The 22815-nt window shown below is 41.2% G+C and overlaps 1 protein-coding gene across 1 annotated transcript in view; it reads left to right on the top strand.

The window, feature by feature from the left end:
- LOC110492177 (metabotropic glutamate receptor 4) overlaps positions 1–22815 on the top strand; it is a 307909-nt gene that overhangs the window by 239911 nt on the left and 45183 nt on the right. Inside the window, exons 5-6 of the mRNA XM_036947131.2 lie at positions 1068–1222; positions 1549–1689. Coding sequence (XP_036803026.2) covers positions 1068–1222; positions 1549–1689 — 296 coding nt within the window. The remainder of the gene's footprint in view (positions 1–1067; positions 1223–1548; positions 1690–22815) is intronic.

Raw genomic sequence — 22815 nt, 5'->3', positions numbered from 1 at the left:
TTAAGGGGTGGTTTGCAATTGACAAAACAGGCTCCCTCCCTTCTCCTTACCTCCAGGAATATGTTCTATCTTATTTTGAAGGATGGTACAAGTTGCCATGGACCCGCACAAAGAACCATCCTCAAGTGAGGCAAAAAAGGAGCACATGACAACATTTTCATAGTGTACTGTAGGTTTTGTTATGGACATTATTGTCTCCTGTAAAGCCATATGGGAATGTTGGGACTCAGGATAACCATGTTTATTCAGTGAGAGGTAGAATAAAGGTCAATATTACTCATTCTTTGGATTGGGTGGTGAGGAATAAGGGTATCAGAGTGACTCAGGGGAACACTGTATTGTTATTGTACCTGGCTGTTGTAGCGACTGTGTTTCCAGTACTAAGTCTAATATATCCTGATTGCCTAGCCACTTTTACCCCTACTTACATGTACATATTACCTCAATTACCTCAACTACCTCGTACCCCTGCTGCACATTGACTCTGTACTGGTACTCCTTCTATATAGTCTCATAATTAAAAAAAAAAAATGTTTTTTTGAATTTGTCTTATTAACTCTGCATTGTTGGGAAAGGGCTCGTAAGTAAGCATTTCACAGTAGAGTCTGCACCTGTTGTATTCTGCGCAGGTGACAAATGCAATTTGATATGAGTACTGTGGTCCTAGTGGCAGCAGAATGAATAATTAATACAGAGCCTGGTGGAACAGCAGGGAACGCCGGCTGGCTCATCATGGTTGCTTCTTAATTAGCTCTATTACCAGGGAGGGACCAACCTTGGAGTAATGTGGCAGCACTGGCAGGCTGGGATGGGTGTTTGCTAGCCTGCACCATGAAAACTCCACAGGGTGGCCTCTGTCACAGGCAGGGATGGTGGCAGTGTTCCAACAGTGTTCTTCTTTAGTGTGTTGTGCTGGTTTTGGGGACCCACGGGGTGTGCAGTTAGGCTTTTTTTCATGTCCAGTACCAACACACTGTTTTCAACTAATCATCAAGGCCCTTGAATAGGTGAATTATGTATATAAGTGGCAAGAATTGTATTGTATTCTCTCTTTTCCCTTCTTATAGGCGGATTCTTCAAGCAGCTAAGAAGGCTAACCAGACAGGACATTTTATATGGGTGGGGTCAGACAGCTGGGGTTCTAAGATCTCCCCCATCCTGAACCAGGAGGAGATGGCAGATGGGGCTGTCACGATCCTACCTAAACGGCAGCCTATCCGAGGTATTGATGTTATACACACTATATAATGTCCTTTATTCCTCATTGTTCTAAATGCCACACAACGGCAGGTAGTACTGGTCAAGTGAGGATTACATTTATATCTATTTTCTGTTGTCTATGACAATGTAGTCTAATACAGCATGATGTTTCCATATTAAACACTGACACACTGTAAACAACAACAGGATAAGAACACCAGTGAGATGAAAGTACAATGCGGAGGTAGTGTTGGAAAAAAGAGTTGATAAAGTCATGTCACCGTCAGAAAATCCAATGCACATCGCTGCAGTATTTCAAATCCAACTGTGCCTCTCATTGATCTCTAGGGTTTGATCGCTACTTCATCAGCAGAACTTTGGACAACAACAGAAGAAATATTTGGTTTGCAGAGTTCTGGGAAAACAACTTCCAGTGCAAACTCAGTCGACACGCTCTGAAGAAAGGATCCGGCATCAAAAAGTGCACAAGTAAGAATAGGATGTCCTTGTTTACCATAGCCTACTCCTACACACATTCTGTTTATGACCTCACAGATACAATCGCTAGTTTTAGTATTCTGAACATGTTTTGGTTGATGTGCCATTCCATATATTTTAAATACTATGGTTATTTTGGTGAGAAACATGGAGCCCAAAATGTACGCCCAGGTTGCAGGTGTATACTGTACATACTTCCTGTGGCAAGTTCCAAACTTTGCCAGGAACTTTGATTATTCAAATATTATCAATTAAGCAGAATAGAATAATCATCACTATATTGCACTTAAGTAACTGGAGGAATGCAGAATGTGTTTTGAAAGTGGAACAAAATAGATTGGTTTTATTACAGATCTTGACATTTGTTTGTACTTGAATGTAAACGTATAACCCTTCTCCAACAGCCTTACGCATTTACAGAGATGTAGGTTACCGTAGTATGAGCTAGTGTACATTTTAGGTAAATGCAATGTAAATGGTAGGATCCTCTTGTTCCGTTAAACATGATTAAATGTGCCCATTACTCCACGTCGCCAAGTTCAATCTGCACTGCAGTACAATAGCAATCACCAAAACTGGGCTATTACACAAGTTGAAAACACAATCAATAGCAAATCCAATCAGCATATTGGAGACAAGCTCCCAGGTCATTCAAATCAGTAGGCACTCCAAGCCTGACTGTCTTTCATTTCCCTGTACAGACAACACAATCTGCAGGGTTCTAGTCAGTCTAGACAGGACTGATTCTGGGATTGGTTGGATTGTGAAACTTTGATGGTTGACTCCTTCCTACGCGTTAGTCTCTTGCTTTCATCAGCTTGCTACGATAGTTTTGGGAACCGATGGGTTTCCTCTCAACAGTTGCATGACGTCATGATGTCACAGCTCTATACATCAGGGGCCGAGAACTATTTGCAGCGAAGACTGTGTAATTAGAACAGAAGATTTGTCACGGCCCACTTTTTTACAGGTTCAGTTCTTGGTGATCAAAGGGGATCCAAAGAGAGTGGCTGAGAAACATATGTACTTTATTTAATGCATAAGGCGGGATGTACTGTAGAGCTTGTGTTACACTTGACAACCTGATGAAAGACATTAACTTAATGCACTAAATTAGCTGTAAACATGATCCTGCCACCCACTCAAGAAAACACCCTTACGATATTTCCCCATGGAAATGGCGGCAGGCAGCCTAGGGCAGGGGTTCCCAAACTGTTTTGCTTTGTGACCCACCAATTAAGGTGTCTTTTGAGTCTCAACCCCACCGTAAGGGTTGAGTAGTGAAAAAAAATATGCAGACCAAAGACAAGTTAAAAAATATATATCTTTGTAGCAGAGCAAAAATGTAGCAATTTCAAAGCTAATCTGCAATTCCACACATCCTGCCATGGAGCTAAAAAGAAAATCCTGCTGTTTTATAGCCAATTTCCTGCAATTCTAGACATTTTGCCATAGAGCCGAGATTTATTTTGTTTGTTTTTAAGCAAATGTTCTACAATTCTATGCATTTTGACATGGCTAAATGCTGTGTTCTTATGCTTAAACATTATATCAAAATCAATGCGGGCCTGATTGTCTAGCTTTGATTGTAAATTCTCAATGATTTTAGGCTATTATTGAACAATATATACGGTAGGTCCACTATCTTTTCTACACACTTTCTATTTGGTTTTAGCTGAAAGCGTTTTTCTATGTATTTTATTTTTTGCAATGTCATCACGCAACCCACTTTGACCCCTGCCGCGAGCCACAAGTGGGACTCGACCCACAGTTTGGGAACCACTGGCCTAGAGGTCAAGAGTGTTGGGCCAGTAACTGAAAGGTTTCTGGTTTGAATCCTCAAAGCCGACTAAGTGTAAGGGGTGCGTAACTGGTGGCAGGGAAGTCAAACGCAGGAGAGCAGAACTTGGTGAAAAGCCGGAGCAGTTTAATATATAAAACTAACGGCATACAAAACAACCAACACATGGGTACTAAACCTGTAGCGCACCAGTAACACATAGCACAAGTACTTACAATAAACAATTCCCGACAAGGACGTGGGGGAACAGAGGGAAAATATACAACATGTAATTAGAGAATTGAAACCAGGTGTGTGTGAAAACAAGACAAAACAAATGGAACATAAAAAATGGATTGGCGATGGCTAGAAGGTCGTCGACCGCCGAACACCGCCCGAACAAGGAGAGGGACCCACATCGGCGGAAGTCGTGACCCTAGGTGAAAAATCTGTCAATGTGCCCTTGAACAAGGCACTTAACCCTACTGCTCCTAGAAGTCCCTGTGGATGCATCTTGTCTATGCCACTCTGCCGCTATGTCATTGCTCACCCATATATTTATGTATATATTGTTATTCCATTCCTTCACTTAGATTTGTGTGTATTAGGTAGTTGTTGTGAAATTGTTAGATTACATGTTAGATATTGCTGCACTGTCGGAACTAGAAGCACAAGCATTTCGCTACACTCGCAATATCATCTGATAACCATGTGTATGTGACCAATAACATTTGATTTGTTTTTATAAGAGTGTCTGCTAAATGACAAAAATGTAAATGTCAACCTTAACCATGTCATTAGCTGATAATAGAGCAGCCTCAAGTGCAGTATGTTAGTCATTGGTAAACTTGAGGGCCTCCGGTACAAGCCAATGTCCTCCTGTCATGGTATCAGCCAAGCAAAACATAATTTTGATAACACCCTTTGGTGCCAAAGCAGTGTGTTGCCACAACGCTTCTGAAAATCCTCGGGTCCACTTATGTGAAAACTGACATTACTGTATATAGCATACTCCTAGAACCACAACATACCGCATTCAGCATTGCCATGTGAGGATCTAATTTACAAAACAAATTAATGGTGGTTCGTTTTCTAAATTGTATAAAGGAATAGAACAAATGTAAGCTTTTTGTTTATTTTAGCTCATTCAGCAAAATGTTGAGGAGCTTGACAATTATGCAATATTTTATTATTCATAATCCAACACAAGAATGAGATTTACAATCTTGGCTCCAAAATGTCACACGGGGCCTGAAGAAATCCAGGAGAATGCAAAAATAATGACAGTGCATTAGTATTAGCAAAACATTAGTCAATTAAGCCAAGACTTAACTGTAAGGTCTCTGCACATACCAGTGCCTTATAGATGCTGTCAAACAGACTAGCCTCCTAAGTTTCAAGAGAGAGGATAGTATTCTCTTTGTGTACACTGGTTTCTTTCATCAGTTGTCATGGTGGCGGCTCTTGAGCTAAATTGCAGCAGTTATTTTTTTTCTGCAGTGAGTGTCCCCAGGAGCACTGTAATTTCATACAGGAAAGAGTTACAGTATATCCACTCTACTCAGATCCTCCACAACCACTATCTATTCTCTCTCTCTTTCTCTCTCTTTCATTTCCTTTTTCTTTCTCTCCCTTTCTTTTTCTCTCTCTCAATACATTCACTATATTTTATTTCAGGGGTGGTTTTGCGGTACGATTGTCCTGGCCCTCTGTAAAATTATTGATTTTCTCTAATATACAACATGATTTGAATTAACATCCTAAATGAGAGTTTGCCAAATCATCAAATGTGAGGGAGAGAGGAGTATTCTCCTGTGATCTGTCTCTGCTACTGAGATACACTACAGGACCCAAAGTATGTGGACACCTGCTCATCGGACATCTCATTCCAAATCATTGGTATTAATAAGGAGTTGGTCCCCCCCATTGCTGCTATAACAGCCTCCACTCTTCTGGGAACGCATGGTGATCTTAGGCTTTTGTGCAGCTGCTCGTCTATGGAAACCCATTTCATGAAGCTCCCGACAAACCGTTACCGTGCTGACGTTGCTTCCAGAGGCAGTTTGAAACTCCGTAGTGAGTGTTGCAACTGAGGACAGAGGATTTTTACGGGCTATGGGGCTTCAGCACTCGGCGGTCCCGTTCTGTGAGCTTGTGTGGCCTACCACTTCGGGGCTGAGCCGTTATTGCTCCCAAATGTTTCCACTACACAATAACAGCACTTACAGTTGACCGGGGCAGCTCTAGCAGGGAAGACATTTTACGAACTGACTTGTTGGAAGGGAGGCATCTTATGATGGTGCCACGTTGAAAGTCACTGAGCTCTTCAGTAAGGCCATTCTACTGCAAATGTTTGTATATGGAGATTGCATGGTTGTGTGCCTGACTTTATACACCTGTCAGCAATGGGTGTGGCTGAAATAGCTGAATCCACTAATTTGAAGAGGTGTCCACATACTTTTGTATATACAGTCCATTTACGAATCACCTCCTGCTATTGGCCGACTGCTGATGTTACTGTAAATATTTAACTGAGGAAGCTGGCACTGTAAAGCACTACATTTAATTTCATAAGAAACCCCAGGGACTGGTGGTTATGGGGGCTGATACCCAAGTGTACCCCCTCAGAAGTTTAGGGTTTTGTGTTTGTGGATTGTATGTGGAATGAACAGCAAAACAAAATAATGGTTATTTTAAGTCACATACATCAACATCAGCTGTCGGTACTTATGCTATAATGCTGTTTTTTAGTATCTTTTTAGTACCTTTTCTCATCTATTAGGATGGTGGCTCCAGACTGAAAGACCTCGGTCCCAGAGTCTGGATATATAATTCAGATCCAACTACTGGTCTCAGTCCAAATCTCCTTGCTTGTACTTAACTTACATTGTAGGTGACAACCACCTTAACCTGTAGGTCCCTCTATTGCTCAATGTGTCCATGGCCAGATGGCGACGAAACCCATTCAATAGTGGATGGCAGCCAGGTCATAAGCCAAGCCACTAAGTACTTTAATTCCACACATTGATATAGGCCAGGGAGAGCTAGTGCCTCTCCATCAACCTATACTAGCTGGACTGGAGTCATTCAACTAGCTTAGAGGAAATTGCTCGTTGATGATTAAGCTGATTTGAAAAATCACAGGCAATTACTTGCCAAGACTCCTACAGTCAGAAATAAGGAGGTCCACAGCAACTTGAGAACGCTCTTAGTGACAATTAGGGTGGAATAGTGGGAACTGGGCTACCGAGATTTACCTATATTTACCGCCCAAACTCACTCCCTTTTCCCAGGATAAATAAATGCTGATGCTCCAGATACTCAACTAGTCTGAAGGCCAGTTTTCTTGCTTCTTTCATCAGGACAACAGTTTTCAGCTGTGCTAACATAATTGCAAAACGGTTTTCTAATTATCAATTAGCCTTTTTTAAATTATAAACTTGGATTAGCTAACACAACGTGCCATTGGAACACAGGAGTGATTGTTGCTGATAATGGGCCTCTGAACGCCTATGTGGATATTCCTATAACCAATATCCGTTTCCAGCTACAATAGTCTTTTACAACATGAACAATGTCTACACTGTATTTCTGATCAATTTGATGTTATTTTAATGGACAAAAAATGTGCTTTTCTTTAAAAAACAAGGACACTTCTAAGTGACCCCAAACTTTTGAATGGTAGTGTATATACAGGAGCAGTTAGCATTTTGGACACACAAACTCATTCAAGGATTTTTCTTTATTTATACTATTTTCTACATTGTAGAATAATAGTGAAGACATCAACACTATGAAATAACACATGGAATCAAATGTTATTGGTTAGCAGATGTACGTACATGGTTAGAAGATGTTAATGCAGATGTTAATTAACCCCAGTGCAGTAATATCTAACCAGTAATCTAACAATTACACAGGAACTACCAGATATACACCAATCTAAAGGGATGGAATAAGAATATGTACGTATACAGTTAAAGTCGGAAGTTTACAGACACCTTCGCCAAATACATTTAAACCCCATTTAAACCCAATTTCGTGACATTTAAATCAGAGTAAAAATTAGGTCAGTTAGGATCACCACTTTATTTTAAGAATGTGAAATGTCAGAATAATAGTAGAGAATTATTTATTTCAGATTTGATTTATTTCATCACATTCCCAGTGGGTCAGACGTTTACATACACTCAATTAGTATTTGGTAGCATTGCCTTTAAATAGTCTAATTTGGGTCAAATGTTTTGGGAAGCCTTCCCAAAACATTTGGGTTGATTTTGGCCCATTCCTCCTGACAGAGCTGGTGTAACTGAGTCAGGTTTGTAGGCCTCCATGCTCGCACACACTTTCAGTTCTGCCCACACATTTTCTATAGGATTGAGGTCAGGGCTTTGTGATGGCCACTCCAAAACCTTGCCTTTGTTATCCTTAAGCCATTTTGCCCCAACTTTGGAAGTATGCTTGGGGTCATTGTCCATTTGGATGACCCATTTGCGACCAAGCTTTATCTTCCTGACTGCTGTCTTGAGATGTTGCTTCAATATATCCACATAATTGTCCTTCCTCATGAAGCCATCTATTTTGTGAAGTGCACCATTCCCTCCTGCATCAAAGCACCCCACAACATGATGCTGCCAACCCCATGCTTCACGGTTGGGATGGTGTTTTTATTTTTTTTATTTAACTAGGCAAGTCGGTTAAGAACAAATACTTATTTACAATGAAGGCCTAGGAACAGTGCCCCTTGTTCAGGGGCAGAACAAAATATTTTTACCTTGTCAGCTCAGGGATTCAATCTAGCAACCTTTCGGTTACTGGCCCAACGCTCTAACCACTAGGCTACTTGCCTCTGTTCTTCGGCTTGCAAGCCCCCCCCTTTTTCCTCCAAACATAACAATGGTCATTATGGCCAACAGTTATATTTTTGTTTCATCAGACCAGAGGACATTTCTCCAGAAAGTACAATCTTTGTCCCCATGTGCAGTTGCAAACCGTAGTCTGGCTTTTTCATGGCGGTTTTGGAGCAGTGGCTTCTTCCTTGCTGAGCGGCCTTTCAGGCTATGTCGATATAGGACTTGTTTTACTGTGGATATAGATACTTTTGTACCTGTTTCCTCCAGCATCTTCACAAGGTCCTTTGCTGTTGTTCTGGGATTGATTTGCACTTTTCGCACCAAAGTACGTTCATCTCTAGGAGACAGAACGCGTCTCCTTCCTGAGCGGTATGATGGCTGTGTGGTCCCATTGTGCTTATACTTGCGTACTATTATTTGTACAGATGAATGTAGTACCTTCAGGTCTTTGGAAATTGCTCCCAATGATGAACCAGACTTGTGGAGATCTACAATTGTTTTTATGAATTCTTGGCTGATTTCTTTTGATTTTTCCCATGATGTCAAGCAAAGAGGCATTGAGTTTGAAGGTTGGCCTTGGAATACATCCACAGGTACAAGCCCTAATTGACTAAAATGTTGTCAATTAGTCTATCAGAAGCTTCTAAAGTCGTGACATCATTTTCGGGAATATTCCAAGCTGTTTGAAGGCACACAGTCAACTGAGTGTATGTGAACTTCTGACCCACTGGAATTGTGATACAGTGAAATAATCTGTCTGGAAACAATTGTTGGAAAGATTACTTGTGTCATGCACAAAGTAGATGTCCTAACCGACTTGCCAAAACTATAGTTTGTTAACAAGAAATTTGTGGAGTGGTTGAAAAACAAGTTTTAATGATTCCAACCTAAGTGTATGTAAACTTCCGACTTCAACTGTAAATATATGGATGAGCGATGACCGGGCGGCATAGGGAAGATGGTATAAAATACAGTATATACATATGATGTAAGATATGTATATGTTATTAAAGTGGCATTATTTAAGGTGACTATTGATCCATTTATTAAAGTGGCCAATGATTTCAGTCTGTATGTAGGCAATAGCCTCTCTGTGTTAGTGATGGCTGTTTAACAGTCTGATGGCCTTGAGATAGAAGCTGTTTTTCAGTCTCTCGGTCCCAGCTTTGATGCACCTATACTGACCTCGCCTTCTGGATGGTAGTGGGAGGAGTATTCGATGGGGTTGAGGGTAGGGCTCTGTGCAGACCGATCTTGACAAACAATTTCTGCATGGGCCTCGCTTTGTGCACGGGGGCATTGTCATGCTGAAACATGAAGGGTCATCCCCAAACTGTTGCCACAGAGATGTAAGCACAGAAACGTCTAGAATGTCATTGTATGCTGTAGCGTTAAGATCTCCCTGAAATGATGCTACAGCCCCAAACCATTATTCCTCCTCCACCAAACTTTACAGTTGGCACTATGCATTGGGGCAGTTAGCGTTCTCCTGGCATCCGCCAAACCCAGATTAGTCCGTTGGACTGCCAGTGGCTCGGGTGGTTGTTGTTCTTGATGATCTTTTTGGCCTTCCTGTGACATCGGGTGCTGTAGGTGTCCTGGAGGGCAGGTAGTTTGCCCTCAACGGTGATGCGTTGTGCAGACCACACCACCCTCTGGAGAGCCTTGTGGTTGAGGGCGGTGCAGTTGCCATACCAGGCGGTGATACAGCCCGATAGGATGCTCTCAATTGTGCATCTGTAAAAATGTGTGAGGGTTTTAGGTGACAAGCCACATTTCTTCAGCCTCCTGATGTTGAAGAGGCGTTGTTGCGCCTGGGGTGGGTGGACCATTTCAGTTTTTCCGTGATGTGTACTCCGAGGATCTTTACACTTTCTCCACTGCTGTCCCGTCGATGTAGATAGGGGGGTACTCCCTCTGCTCATGAGTCATGTAGTAAACCGTCTTGAAGGAATTCCCACATCTGCTGAGCACTAGTTGGATGCATCCAACTCAACCCAAACCATCTCAATAGAGTGTAGGTCAGGTAATCGGATGCAGCACTCCATCACTCTCCTTCTTTGCCAAATAGCCCTTACACAGCCTGGAGGTGTGTTTTGGTTCATTGTTCTGTTGAAAACCAAATTATTGTCCCACTTAGGGCAAACCAGATGGGATTGCGCCTCGCTGCAGAATGCTGCGGTAGCGATGCTGGTTAAGTGCGCCTTGAATGCTAAATAAATCACAGACAGTGTCACCAGCAAGCACCCCCACACCATCACACCTCATACATGCTTCACGGTGGGAACCACACATGCAGAAATCATCCATTCACCTACTCTGCTTCTCACAAAGACTCGCCGATTGGAATCTCAATCTCAAATTTAGATTTGTCCAATGTCCATTGCTCGTGTTTTTTGGCCCAAGCAAATCTCTTCTTCTTATTTGTGTCCTTTAGTAGTGGTGTCTTTGCAGTAATTCGACCATGAAGGCCTGATTCACACAGTGTCCTCTGAACAGTTGATGTTGTGCTGTGTCTATTACTTGAATTCTGTGAAGAATTTATTTGGGCTGCAAATTCTTAAGCTGATAAATCTAATGAACGTATCCTCTGCAGCAGAGCTAATTCTGGGTCTTCCTTTCCTGTGGTGGTCCTTATGAGAGTCAGTTACATCATATCGCTTCATGGTTTTTGCAACTGCTGTTGAAGAAATGTCAAAGTTCTTGAAGTATTCCAGATTGACTGACCTTCATGTCTTAAAGTAATGATTTCTTTTTGCTTAATTGAACTGTTTTTGCCGTAATATGGACTTGATCTTTTACCAAATAGGGATATATTCTGTATACCACCCCAACTGATTGGCTCAAACGCATTAAGAATGAAAGATTTTCCACAAATTAAATTTTAACAAGGCACATGCGTTAATTAAAATGCATTACATGGGACTACCTCATGAAGCTGGTTGAGAGAATTCCACAACTGTGCAAAGCTGTTATCAAGGCAAATGGTGGCTACTTTGAAGAATCTCAAATATCAAATATATTTAGATTTGTTTAACACTTTTTTGGTTACTACATTCAATATTCAATATGTGTTATTAAAAAAAACTGGAATGAGTAGGTGTGTCCAAACTTTTGTGTGTGTGTGTGTGTATGTATATATATATATACACACACAGTGCCTTGCGAAAGTATTCGGCCCCCTTGAACTTTGCGACCTTTTGCCACATTTCAGGCTTCAAACATAAAGATATAAAACTGTATTTTTTTGTGAAGAATAAACAACAAGTGGGACACAATCATGAAGTGGAACGACATTTATTGGATATTTCAAACTTTTTTAACAAATCAAAAACTGAAAAATTGGGTGTGCAAAATGATTCAGCCCCTTTACTTTCAGTGCAGCAAACTCTCTCCAGAAGTTCAGTGAGGATCTCTGAATGATCCAATGTTGACCTAAATGACTAATGATGATAAATACAATCCACCTGTGTGTAATCAAGTCTCTGTATAAATGCACCTGCACTGTGATAGTCTCAGAGGTCCGTTAAAAGCGCAGAGAGCATCATGAAGAACAAGGAACACACCAGGCAGGTCCGAGATACTGTTGTGAAGAAGTTTAAAGCCGGATTTGGATACAAAAAGATTTCCCAAGCTTTAAACATCCCAAGGAGCACTGTGCAAGCGATAATATTGAAATGGAAGGAGTATCAGACCACTGCAAATCTACCAAGATCTACCACCGTCCCTCTAAACTTTCAGCTCATACAAGGAGAAGACTGATCAGAGATGCAGCCAAGAGGCCCATGATCACTCTGGATGAACTGCAGAGATCTACAGCTGAGGTGGGAGACTCTGTCCATAGGACAACAATCAGTCGTATATTGCACAAATCTGGCCTTTATGGAAGAGTGGCAAGAAGAAAGCCATTTCTTAAAGATATCCATAAAAAGTGTTGTTTAAAGTTTGCCACAAGCCACCTGGGAGACACACCAAACATGTGGAAGAAGGTGCTCTGGTCAGATGAAACCAAAATTGAACTTTTTGGCAACAATGCAAAACGTTATGTTTGGCGTAAAAGCAACACAGCTCATCACCCTGAACACACCATGCCCACTGTCAAACATGGTGGTGGCAGCATCATGGTTTGGGCCTGCTTTTCTTCAGCAGGGACAGGGAAGATGGTTAAAATTGATGGGAAGATGGATGGAGCCAAATACAGGACCATTCTGGAAGAAAACCTGATGGAGTCTGCAAAAGACCTGAGACTGGGACAGAGATTTGTCTTCCAACAAGACAATGATCCAAAACATAAAGCAAAATCTACAATGGAATGGTTCAAAAATAAACATATCCAGGTGTTAGAATGGCCAAGTCAAAGTCCAGACCTGAATCCAATCCAGAATCTGTGGAAAGAACTGAAAACTGCTGTTCACAAATGCTCTCCATCCAACCTCACTGAGCTCGAGCTGTTTTGCAAGGAGGAATGGGAAAAAATGTCAGTCTCTCGATGTGCAAAACTGATAGAGACATACCCCAAGCGACTTACAGCTGTAATCGCAGCAAAAGGTGACGCTACAAAGTATTAACTTAAGGGGGCTGAATAATTTTGCACGCCCAATTTTTCAGTTTTTGATTTGTTAAAAAAGTTTGAAATATCCAATAAATGTCGTTCCACTTCATGATTGTGTCCCACTTGTTGTTGATTCTTCACAAAAAAATACAGTTTTATATCTTTATGTTTGAAGCCTGAATTGTGGCAAAAGGTTGCAAAGTTCAAGGGGGCCGAATACTTTCGCAAGGCACTGTATATATAGCTTCCAAAGGTGTTTCAACAAACTACTGAGTAAACGGTCTGAATACATATGTAAATGTAATATAAACATATATATATATATATGTTTATATTACATTTATGTTTATATTACATTTACATATGTATTCAGACCGTTTACTCAGTAGTTTGTTGAAACACCTTTGGCAGCTATTACGGCCTCGAGTCTTCTTGGGTATGACGCTACAAGCTTGGCACACATGTATTTGGGGAGTTTCTCCCATTCTTCTCTGCAGATCCTCTCAAGGTCTGTCATGTTGGATGTGGAAAGTCACTGCACAGCTATTTTGTAGGTCTCTCCAGAGGTGTTCAATAGTGTTCAAGTCTGGGCTCTGGCTGGGTTACTCAAGGACATTGAGACTTGTCCCGAAGCTACTTCTGCATTGTCTTGGCTGTCTTCTTAGGGTTGTTGTCCTGTTGGAAGGTGAACATCCACCCCAGTCTGAGGTCTTGAGAGCTCTGGAGCATGTTTTCATCAAGGGTCTCTCTTTACTTTGTTCCGTTCATCTTTCCCTCGATCCTGACTAGTCTCCCAGTCCCTGCCGCTGTAAGATATCATTTTCCTGCCACCACAATGCTTCACTGTAGGGAGGGTTCCAGGTTTCCTATGGAAGTGACGCTTGGCATTCAGGCCAAAGAATTCAATCTTGGTTTCGTCAGACAAGAGAATCTTGCTTCTCATGGTCTGGGAGTCCTCTAGGTGCCTTTAGGCAAACTCCAAGGGGGCTGTATTGTGCCTAGGAGCGGTCTCAGTTCTATATGGACAATTCCTTCGACACAATCCTGTCTCGGAGCTCTACAGACAATTCCTTTGTTCTCATGGCTTGGTTTTTGCTCTGACTTTCACTGTCAACTGTGGGACCTTATATAGACAGGTGTGTGACTTTCCAAATGATGTCCAATCAATTGAATTTACCACAGGTGGACTCCAAGTTGTAGAAACATCTCAAGGATTATCAATGGAAACAGGATGCACCTGAGCTCAATTTTGAGTCTCATTGCAAAGGGTCTGAATACTTTTTTTATTTTTAAAACATTTGCAAAAATGTCTAAACCTGTTTTCACTGTGTCATTATGGGGTATTGTGTGTAGATGAGGATTTGTATTTTATCAATTTTGAAATAAGTTTGTAACGTAAAAAAAAAAATGTGTAATAATGGAAGGGGTCTGAATACTTTCTGAATACACCAAATGTCTCATCAGGCTGAGGTTGCATCATGCTTGAGTTTTTACACCGATCAAAGCTCTAAACAAATCCAGACATATCTACAGTTGATGTTGGAAGTCTACATACACTTAGGTTGGAGTCAATAAAACTTGTTTTTTAACCACTCTTTGTAATAAACTATAGTTTTGGCAAGTCGGTTAGGACATCTACTTTGTGCATGACACAATTTTTCCAACAATTGTTTACAGACAGATTATTTCACTTATAATTTAATGTATCACAATTCCAGTGGGTCAGAAGTTTACATATACTAAGTTGATGCCTTTAAACAACTTGGAAAATTCAAGAAAATGATGTCATAGCTTTAGAAGCTTCTGATTGACAACATTTGAGTCAACATTTGAGTCAATTGGAGGTGTACCTGTGGATGTATTTCAAGGCCTATCTTCAAACTCATTGCCTCTTTGCTTGACAACATCCAAAGAAATCAGCCATTGTAGACCTCCACAAGTCTAGTACATCCTTGGGAGCAATTTCCAAACGCCTGAAGGTACCACGTTCATCTGTACAAACAATAGTACGCAAGTATAAACACCATGGGACCACGCAGCCGTCATACCGCTCAGGAAGGTGACTCGTTCTGTCTCCTAGAGATTATTGTACTTTGGTGCGAACAGTGCAAATCAATCACAGAACAGCAGCAAAGGACCTTGTGAAGATACTGGAGGAAACAGGTACAAAAGTATCTATATCCACAGTAAAACGAGTCCTATATTGAAATTACCTGAAAAGCCACTCAGCAAGGAACAAAAATATAACTTTTTGGCCATAATGACCATCGCTATATTTGGAGGAAAAAGTGGGATGCTTGCAAGCCGAAGAACACCATCCCAACCGTGAAGCATGAGGGTGACAGAATCATGTTGTGGGGGTGCTTTGCTGCACAGTTGTGGGGGCAGTTGTGGGGGTGCACTTCACAAAATAGATGACTTCATGAGGAATGAAAATTATGTGGATATATTGAAGCAACATCTCAAGACATTAGTCAGGAAGTTAAAGCTTGGTCGCAAATGGGTCTTCCAAATGGGCAATGACCCCAAGCATACTTCCAAAATTGTGACAAAATTGCTTAAGGACAACAAAGTCAAGGTATTGGAGTGGCCATCACATAGCCCTGACCTCAATCTTATAGAAAATGTGTGGGCAGAACTGAAAAATTGTGTGCAAGCAAGGAGGCGTACAAACCTGACTCAGTTACACCAGATGTCAGGAGGAATGGGCCAAAATTCACCCAACGTATTGTGGGATGCTTGTGGAAGGTGACCAGAAACGTTTGACTCAAGTTAAACAATTTAAAGGCAATGGTACCAAATACTAATTGAGTGTATGTGAACTTCAGACCCACTGGGAATGTGATGAAAGAAATAAAAGCTGAAAGAAATAATTCTCTCTACTATTATTCTGACATTTCACATTCTTAAAGTAAAGTGGTGATCCTAACTGACCTAAGAAAGGGAATTTTTACTAGGATTAAATGTCAGGAATTGTGAAAAACTGAGTTTAAATGTATTTGGCTAAGGTGTATGTAAACTTCCGACTACAACTGTATGTGCCTTATATGCTTTAAAATGACGAATACAGAAATTGTTCTCAGGATGGAACATTTGTAAAGTACCAGGAAAATATTCAACCCTAGTGCCAATGCTATTTCTATGAGAGCAGTAAGTGTAAACATTTCAATAAATAACACAATTGTAGTTTTAACTTTAAAAAATGTCCTCCTCTTCCACAGGATTACAGGACAGATAAAATATATGTCCTGATCCATTAAAAGTATCATTTTGCTCTGTCTGGCATTTGCAGGAGCATTGTGAGTATATTCATTGACTATATCCAACATTGGTCAAAGTTTGTTTTCTCTGCAAGGTTTCAAATAATGTGACCGAATTGTAAGTTGAGCTCAGATACATGATCAGATAGAGTCCATCACACAATCCTGTCCTTTCTAGTGAACATAACCACAGAGTCAATATAATACATGCAAACCTAAAGGAATTAACACATACTCTGCTATGGCTGATCAGGAGTGATACAGTATGTGAAAAGGGGCACAAATTGGAGACAAACAAACTTCTCCTCCGTGAGCAAATACATCGGCACAGTGGTGTAGCATGAGATTTCGTAAGATTATCTCTGCATGGACAATAATTAATCATGCTCAACTGTCAATGGGAGTACTAATATATTGGATTGCTCTGTGAAATCATGGACCCTTGGCATTTATTGTGCAGAATATTGTGTCATTGGCACACATGTTCAATGCAGCCATTCTCTGTTGAGATCTAGTCAGAGCTGTGACGTGTTCAGTACGACTTTGCTGTTCCATTTTGATTCTTCAAAACCTTGAATGGCTGTATTTTACAGATTTATCATTACTCCAATTTGAGCACAGAATTTTGTCACAGTTTGTTCATTCAGCTAGTGTGTCACCTTTATCAGCCTGTGGCATTTCTTTGATAAAAACAACCTTTTCGGTAATTAATGTGCCTGTAACACCCAGGGCTCCGCAACTAGGGAATTTACAGCTCCATCAGGTGCGATGCTTGTCGCTGACTTCAGTCTAAGGTGAGGCTTCCTGTCTGGGTGCACTGAGGAATCAAGCAAACATGACTGACTGAATGACTGACTCACTCTGTTGCTCACCTTCCCAATCAACATGAGTCATCAAGGCCGGCGGAAGAAGGAGGATGAGGAAAGTTATCTGCACGACTGGCTGAGGCCATGCTCTCGCTGAAACTTAAAGGCCGCCTGAAGTCAAGGTTGCCTTCCATAATCGAGCAATGTTTGGTGCGTCTCTGTGTCCCTTGACTTACAACATTTGTCAATTGTGTCTATGAACCTGAGTTATACTGTTAGCATTGAGACTGTTTGCCCTAGTAGGGCTGTGAGCAATTCACCCTGCACTATCTGCTCGATTTATAAATATCACTGTCATGTCTACTAGTAACCAAAAAAGTGTTAAACAAAACTAAATGTATTTAAGATTCTTCAAAATAGCCACCCTTTGCCTTGATGACAGCTTTGCACACTCTTGGCATTCTCTCAACCAGCTTCATGAGTCACTTGTAGTCGATTGGAATGCATTGCAATTAACAGATGTGCCTTGTTAAACATTGTGCATTTGAGCCAATCAGTTGTGTTGTGACAAGGCAGGGGTGGTATACAGAAGATAGCACTATTTGGTAAAAGACCAAGTCCATATTATGGCAAAAACAGCCCAAATAAGCAAAGAGAAACGACAGCCCATCATTACTTTAAGACATGACGGTCAATCAATATGGAACTTCAAGTGCAGTGGTAAAAACCATCAAGCGCTATGATGAAACTGACTCTCATTAGGACCGCCACAGGAAAGGTGACACACAGGTGCTGGTGACACTGTCTGTGATTTATTTGGAATTCAAGGCACACTTAACCAGCATGGCTACCACAGCATTCTGCAGCAATACGCCATCCCATCTGGTTTGCGCTTAGTGGGACTATCATTTGTTTTTCAACAGCACAATGACCCAACACACACCTCCAGGCTGTGTACAGTAAGGGCTATTTGACCAAGGAGAGTGATGAGTGCTGCATCAAATGACCCAGCCTCCACAATCACCCAACCTCAACCCAAGTGAGATGGTTTGGGATGAGTTGGACCGCAGAGTGAAGAAAAAGCAGCCAACAAGTGCTCAGTGTGCTAGAAAAACATTCCAGGTGAAGCTGGTTGAGAGAATGCCAAGAATGTGCAAAGCAGTGTGAGCAGTATATTGTTAACTTCTACAGAAGAGACAGAAATGTCAATGGTGGAGGTGTAGCTGTTTTATATTCAGTCTTATTCCTGTACAAGTTAAAGCATGTCCAATGCTATTCACCTGCCTCATCTAAAGCATATTCTTGTGGGAAGTTGCTGTAGACCACCAAGTGCTAACAGTGAGTATCTGGAAAGAATATGTGTGAAATGCTTGATAACGTATGTGATATCAACAGAGAAGAATATTTTCTGGGTGACAAAAATATTGACTAGGCTCTCATCAAGCTGTCCACTCAAGAAAAAGCTTCAAACTGTAACTAGTGCCTGCAACCTGGTTCAGGTTATCGGTAATCCTACCAGGATAGTTACAAATAGCACAGGATTGAAATCATCCTCATGTATTGATCACATCTTTATAAATGATGCAGAAATCTGCTCTAGTGATCATAATACAGTAGCCATATCTAGGAAAACTAAAGCTCGAAAGGCTGGGCCTATATAATGTATAAGAGATCATACACAAGGTTTTGTAGTGAATCCTATGTTGAAGATGTAAAGAATACTTGCTGGTCTGTTCTGTGTAATGAGGACCACCCAGACGCTACACTTGATGCATTTATTGTTTATTCAAGTGACTAATGAGCATGAATCGATTTAAGAAAATGACTGTAAAAACTGTTAAATCCCTGTGGATTGATGAAGAATGAAAAAATGTTATGGTTGAAAGAGACGAGGCAAAAAGAATGGCAAATCAGTCTAGCTGCACAGCTGATCGTCAAACGTGCTGTAAATTGAGAAATCATGTGACAAAAAGAAAAGTAGAAGAAACTGCACTATCAAACAAAGATAAATGATATAAAGAAATTTAGTAAGAACTTTGGCTCACCTTAAATTACTTTTTGGGCAAAAAGGCGATCTCGGTTTCATCCTTTATTAACTCATCACAAAACCCACTGATATTGCCAACTACAGTGGGGCAGAAAAAGTATTTAGTCAGCCACCAATTGTGCAAGTTATCCCACTTCAAAAGATGAGAGAGGCCTGTAATTTTCATCATACTTCAACTATGACAGACAAAATGAGAAGAAAAAATCCAGAAAATCACATTGTAGGATTTTTAATGAATTTATTTGCAAATTATGGTGGAAAATAAGTATTTGGTCAATAACAAAAGTTTATCTCAATACTTTGTTATATACCCTTTGTTGGCAATGACAGAGGTCAAATGTTTTCTGTAAGTCTTTTGTATTTTGTCCCATTCCTCCATGCAGATCTCCTCTAGAGCAGTGATGTTTTGGGGCTGTTGCTGGGCAACACGGACTTTCAACTCCCTCCAAAGATTTTCTATGGGGTTGAGATCTGGAGACTGGCTAGGCCACTCCAGGACCTTGAAATGCTTCTTACGAAGCCACTCCTGATTTTCTGGATTTTTTTTTCTCATTTTGTCTGTCATAGTTGAAGTGTACCTATGATGAAAATTACAGGCCTCTCTCATCTGTTTAAGTGGGAGAACTTGCACAATTGGTGGCTGACTAAATACTTTTTTGCCCCACTGTACATTAATAATTTTTTTAATTGGCAAGATTAGCAGATTTAGGCACAACAAACTCTGATCCTACACATCCATTCATAACTGACCAAATTATGAAAGACAACCATTGTAATTTAGAATTTTGTAAAGTGAATTTCTGTAAATTTCTGTCTACCAGCAATGACAAGCCAGCTGGGTCTGACAACTTGGATGGAAAATTACTGAGGATGATAGTGGACTATATAGCCACTTCGCCATCTCTTTGGTCCAAGCTTACAGGAAAGTGTGCCCTCGGGCCTGAATGGAAGCAAAAATCATTCCGCTACCCAAAATAGCAAAGCACCCTTTACTGGCACAAACAGCTGACCAATCAGGCTGCTACCAACCCTTAGTAAACGTTTTGAAAAAATTATATTTGACTAGATAAAATGCTATTTCACAGTAAACAAATTAACAACTGAATTTCAACATGCTTATAGGGAAGGTCACTCATCACTTCACACTTACACAAATGACTGATGATTGGCTGAAATAAATGTATAATAAGAATCTGGTGGGAGCTGTTTTGTTAGACCTCAGTGCAGCTTTTGACATGATTGATTATAATCTGCTGCTGGAAAAAAAGTATGTGTTATGGCTTTACATCCACTGCTACAGTGCCCTCCGTAATTATTGGGACAGTGAAGCATTTATTCTTCTTTTGGCTGTGTACTTCAAACATTTTGTATTTTAAATCAAACAATGACTATGCGGTTAAAGTGCAGGCTGTCAGCTTTCATTTGAGGGTATATCCATTCATATCTGGTTAACCATTTAGAAATTACAGTACCTTTTGTTCATAGTCCCCCCATTTTAGGTGAGCAAAAGTATTGGGACAAATTCACTTAGTAGTAAAAACTTAAGTATTTGTAACGGCCCCTGTCGAAAGGAGTGGACCAAAGCGCAGCGTGAAAAGTGTTCAGGATTTTATTTTCAAAAAACACTCAAACAAAATAACAAAAGTGAAAACGAAAGCGCACAGTTCTGTCAGGTACAGACACTAAACAGAAAACAAGATCCCACAAAACCCAAAAGGAAAATGACAACTTATTTGTGATCCCCAATCAGAGACAACGATAGACAGCTGCCTCTGATTGGGAACCACACACGGCCAAAAACAAAGAAATAGAAAACATAGACTTTCCCACCCGAGTCACACCTTGACCTAACCAAACATAGAGATCCTTTTTATTTTCTAAGGTCAGAGTGTGGGAGTACCCCCCCCCCCCTCCCAAAGGTCCGGACTCCGGCCGCAAACATGAACATATAGGGGAGAGTCCGGGTGGGCATCTACTCTCGGCGGGGGCTCTGGTGCAGGACGCAGACCCCGCACCACTTGAGGCTCCCCCCACTTTGGTGGCGCCTCTGGTGCAGGGATCGTCGCCGGGACCTCCGAACCATAGATTGTCACTGCAGGCTCCGGACCGGGGACCGTCGCTGCAGGCTCCGGACCGGGGACCGTCACTGCAGGCTCAGGGTCTTATCCCCTGCCATTACATCCTCTTCAGGTCCAGGATGTCCTCCTCTCCCTTTTCTCCCGGGCCCAGGATCCCTGCTCCTCCTGGCCACGCTGCTTGGTGGTGGGATCTTCTGTAACGGCTCTCGTCGAAAGGAGTGGACTAAAGCGCAGCATGGAAAGTGTTGATGATTTTTATTTTCAAAAAACACTCAAACAAAATAACAAAAGTGAAAACGTAAGCGCACAGTTCTGTCAGGTACAGACACTAAACAGAAAACAAGATCCCACAAAACCCAAAAAGAAAATGACATCTTATACGTGATCCCCAATCAGAGACAACGATAGACAGCTGACTTAACCAAACATAGAAAATAAAAAGGATCTCTAAGGTCAGGGCGTGACAGTATTTCTCCATATTCATAGCACGCAATGACTACATCAAGCTTGTGAGTCTATCAATTTGATGGATGCATTTACTTTGTTGTGGTTGTGTTTCAGATGATCTTGTGCCCAATAGAAATGAATGGTAAACAATGTGTTATGTCATTTTGGAGTTTATTTTATTGTAAATAAGAATAGAATATGTTTCTAAACAGTTCTACTGTCACGCCCTGACCGTAGAGTGCTTTATATGTCTCTATTTTGGTTTGGTCAGGGTGTGATTTGGGTGGGCATGCTATGAAGCAGCTGTCTATCGTTGTCTCTATTTGAGAACCATACTTAGGTAGCCTTTTTCCCACCTGTATTTGTGGGTAGTTGTCCATGTATAGTTGCCTGTGAGCACTACGTTGGCTTCACGTTTTCGTTTTGATGTTTTTTGTTGGCGACGTCTTGTAATAAAGAAGTATGTGCGCTCACCATGCTGCGCTTTGGTCCGCTGTTTCCACCTTAGATGATCGTGACATCTACATGAATGTGGATGCTACCATGATTGTGGATAATCCTGGATGAATCGGGAATAATGATGAGTGAGAAAGTTACAGACTCACAAATATCACACCCCCCACCCTGAAATAAATGCTAAACTCCCCTGTTATTGTAATGGTGAGAGGTTATAATGTCTTGGGGGTATGATTTTTGGGCGTTTTTAACTTTCTCACTCATCGTTATTCACCATATGATTGAATAGAAACCCTTCCTCAGGATAAAAAACAGGGATTGAGATTTTTCTGTGTCCATACGCACATACAGTATACTGACCATGACGCTTACTGCCTACAGCTTTCTTTCTATCTGATTAAAGAGATGAAATCCAGACAGGCCTATTATAGGACACTTTCTGAATGGACATAGAGAAATAGTGAACATGACAACTCAGTGGCCTCGTGGTTAGTGTCCGCCCTGAGATTGGAAGGTTGTGAGTTCAATCCCTGGCCGAGTCATACCAAAGACTGTAAAAATGGGACCTGATGCGTCTCCACTTGGCACTCAGTGGGAGATAGGTTGGGGATAAGGCCCTGCGATAGACTAGTGTTCTATCCAGGAGGTGTATTTGTACATCAGGCTGCATCACACTACGGAAACCTATGAGTCGATCCGGCTCGCTACTTACAACTTACATGCATGCACACCCACCCACCTAAAACGACCCATCAATCAAAGACGCATCTCACTCAGACACATAAGCAAATCCCATGTTAACTTTCCCAACAACATAATAAACCTTGCCTCAGCTTCA

Source organism: Oncorhynchus mykiss, chromosome 16, assembly GCF_057628025.1.
Source record: "Oncorhynchus mykiss isolate SJ-2025 chromosome 16, ASM5762802v1, whole genome shotgun sequence".
NCBI lineage: Eukaryota > Metazoa > Chordata > Actinopteri > Salmoniformes > Salmonidae > Oncorhynchus > Oncorhynchus mykiss.
Note: the sequence above shows the minus strand (reverse complement) of the source record. Positions and strands in the feature narration are given on the sequence as shown.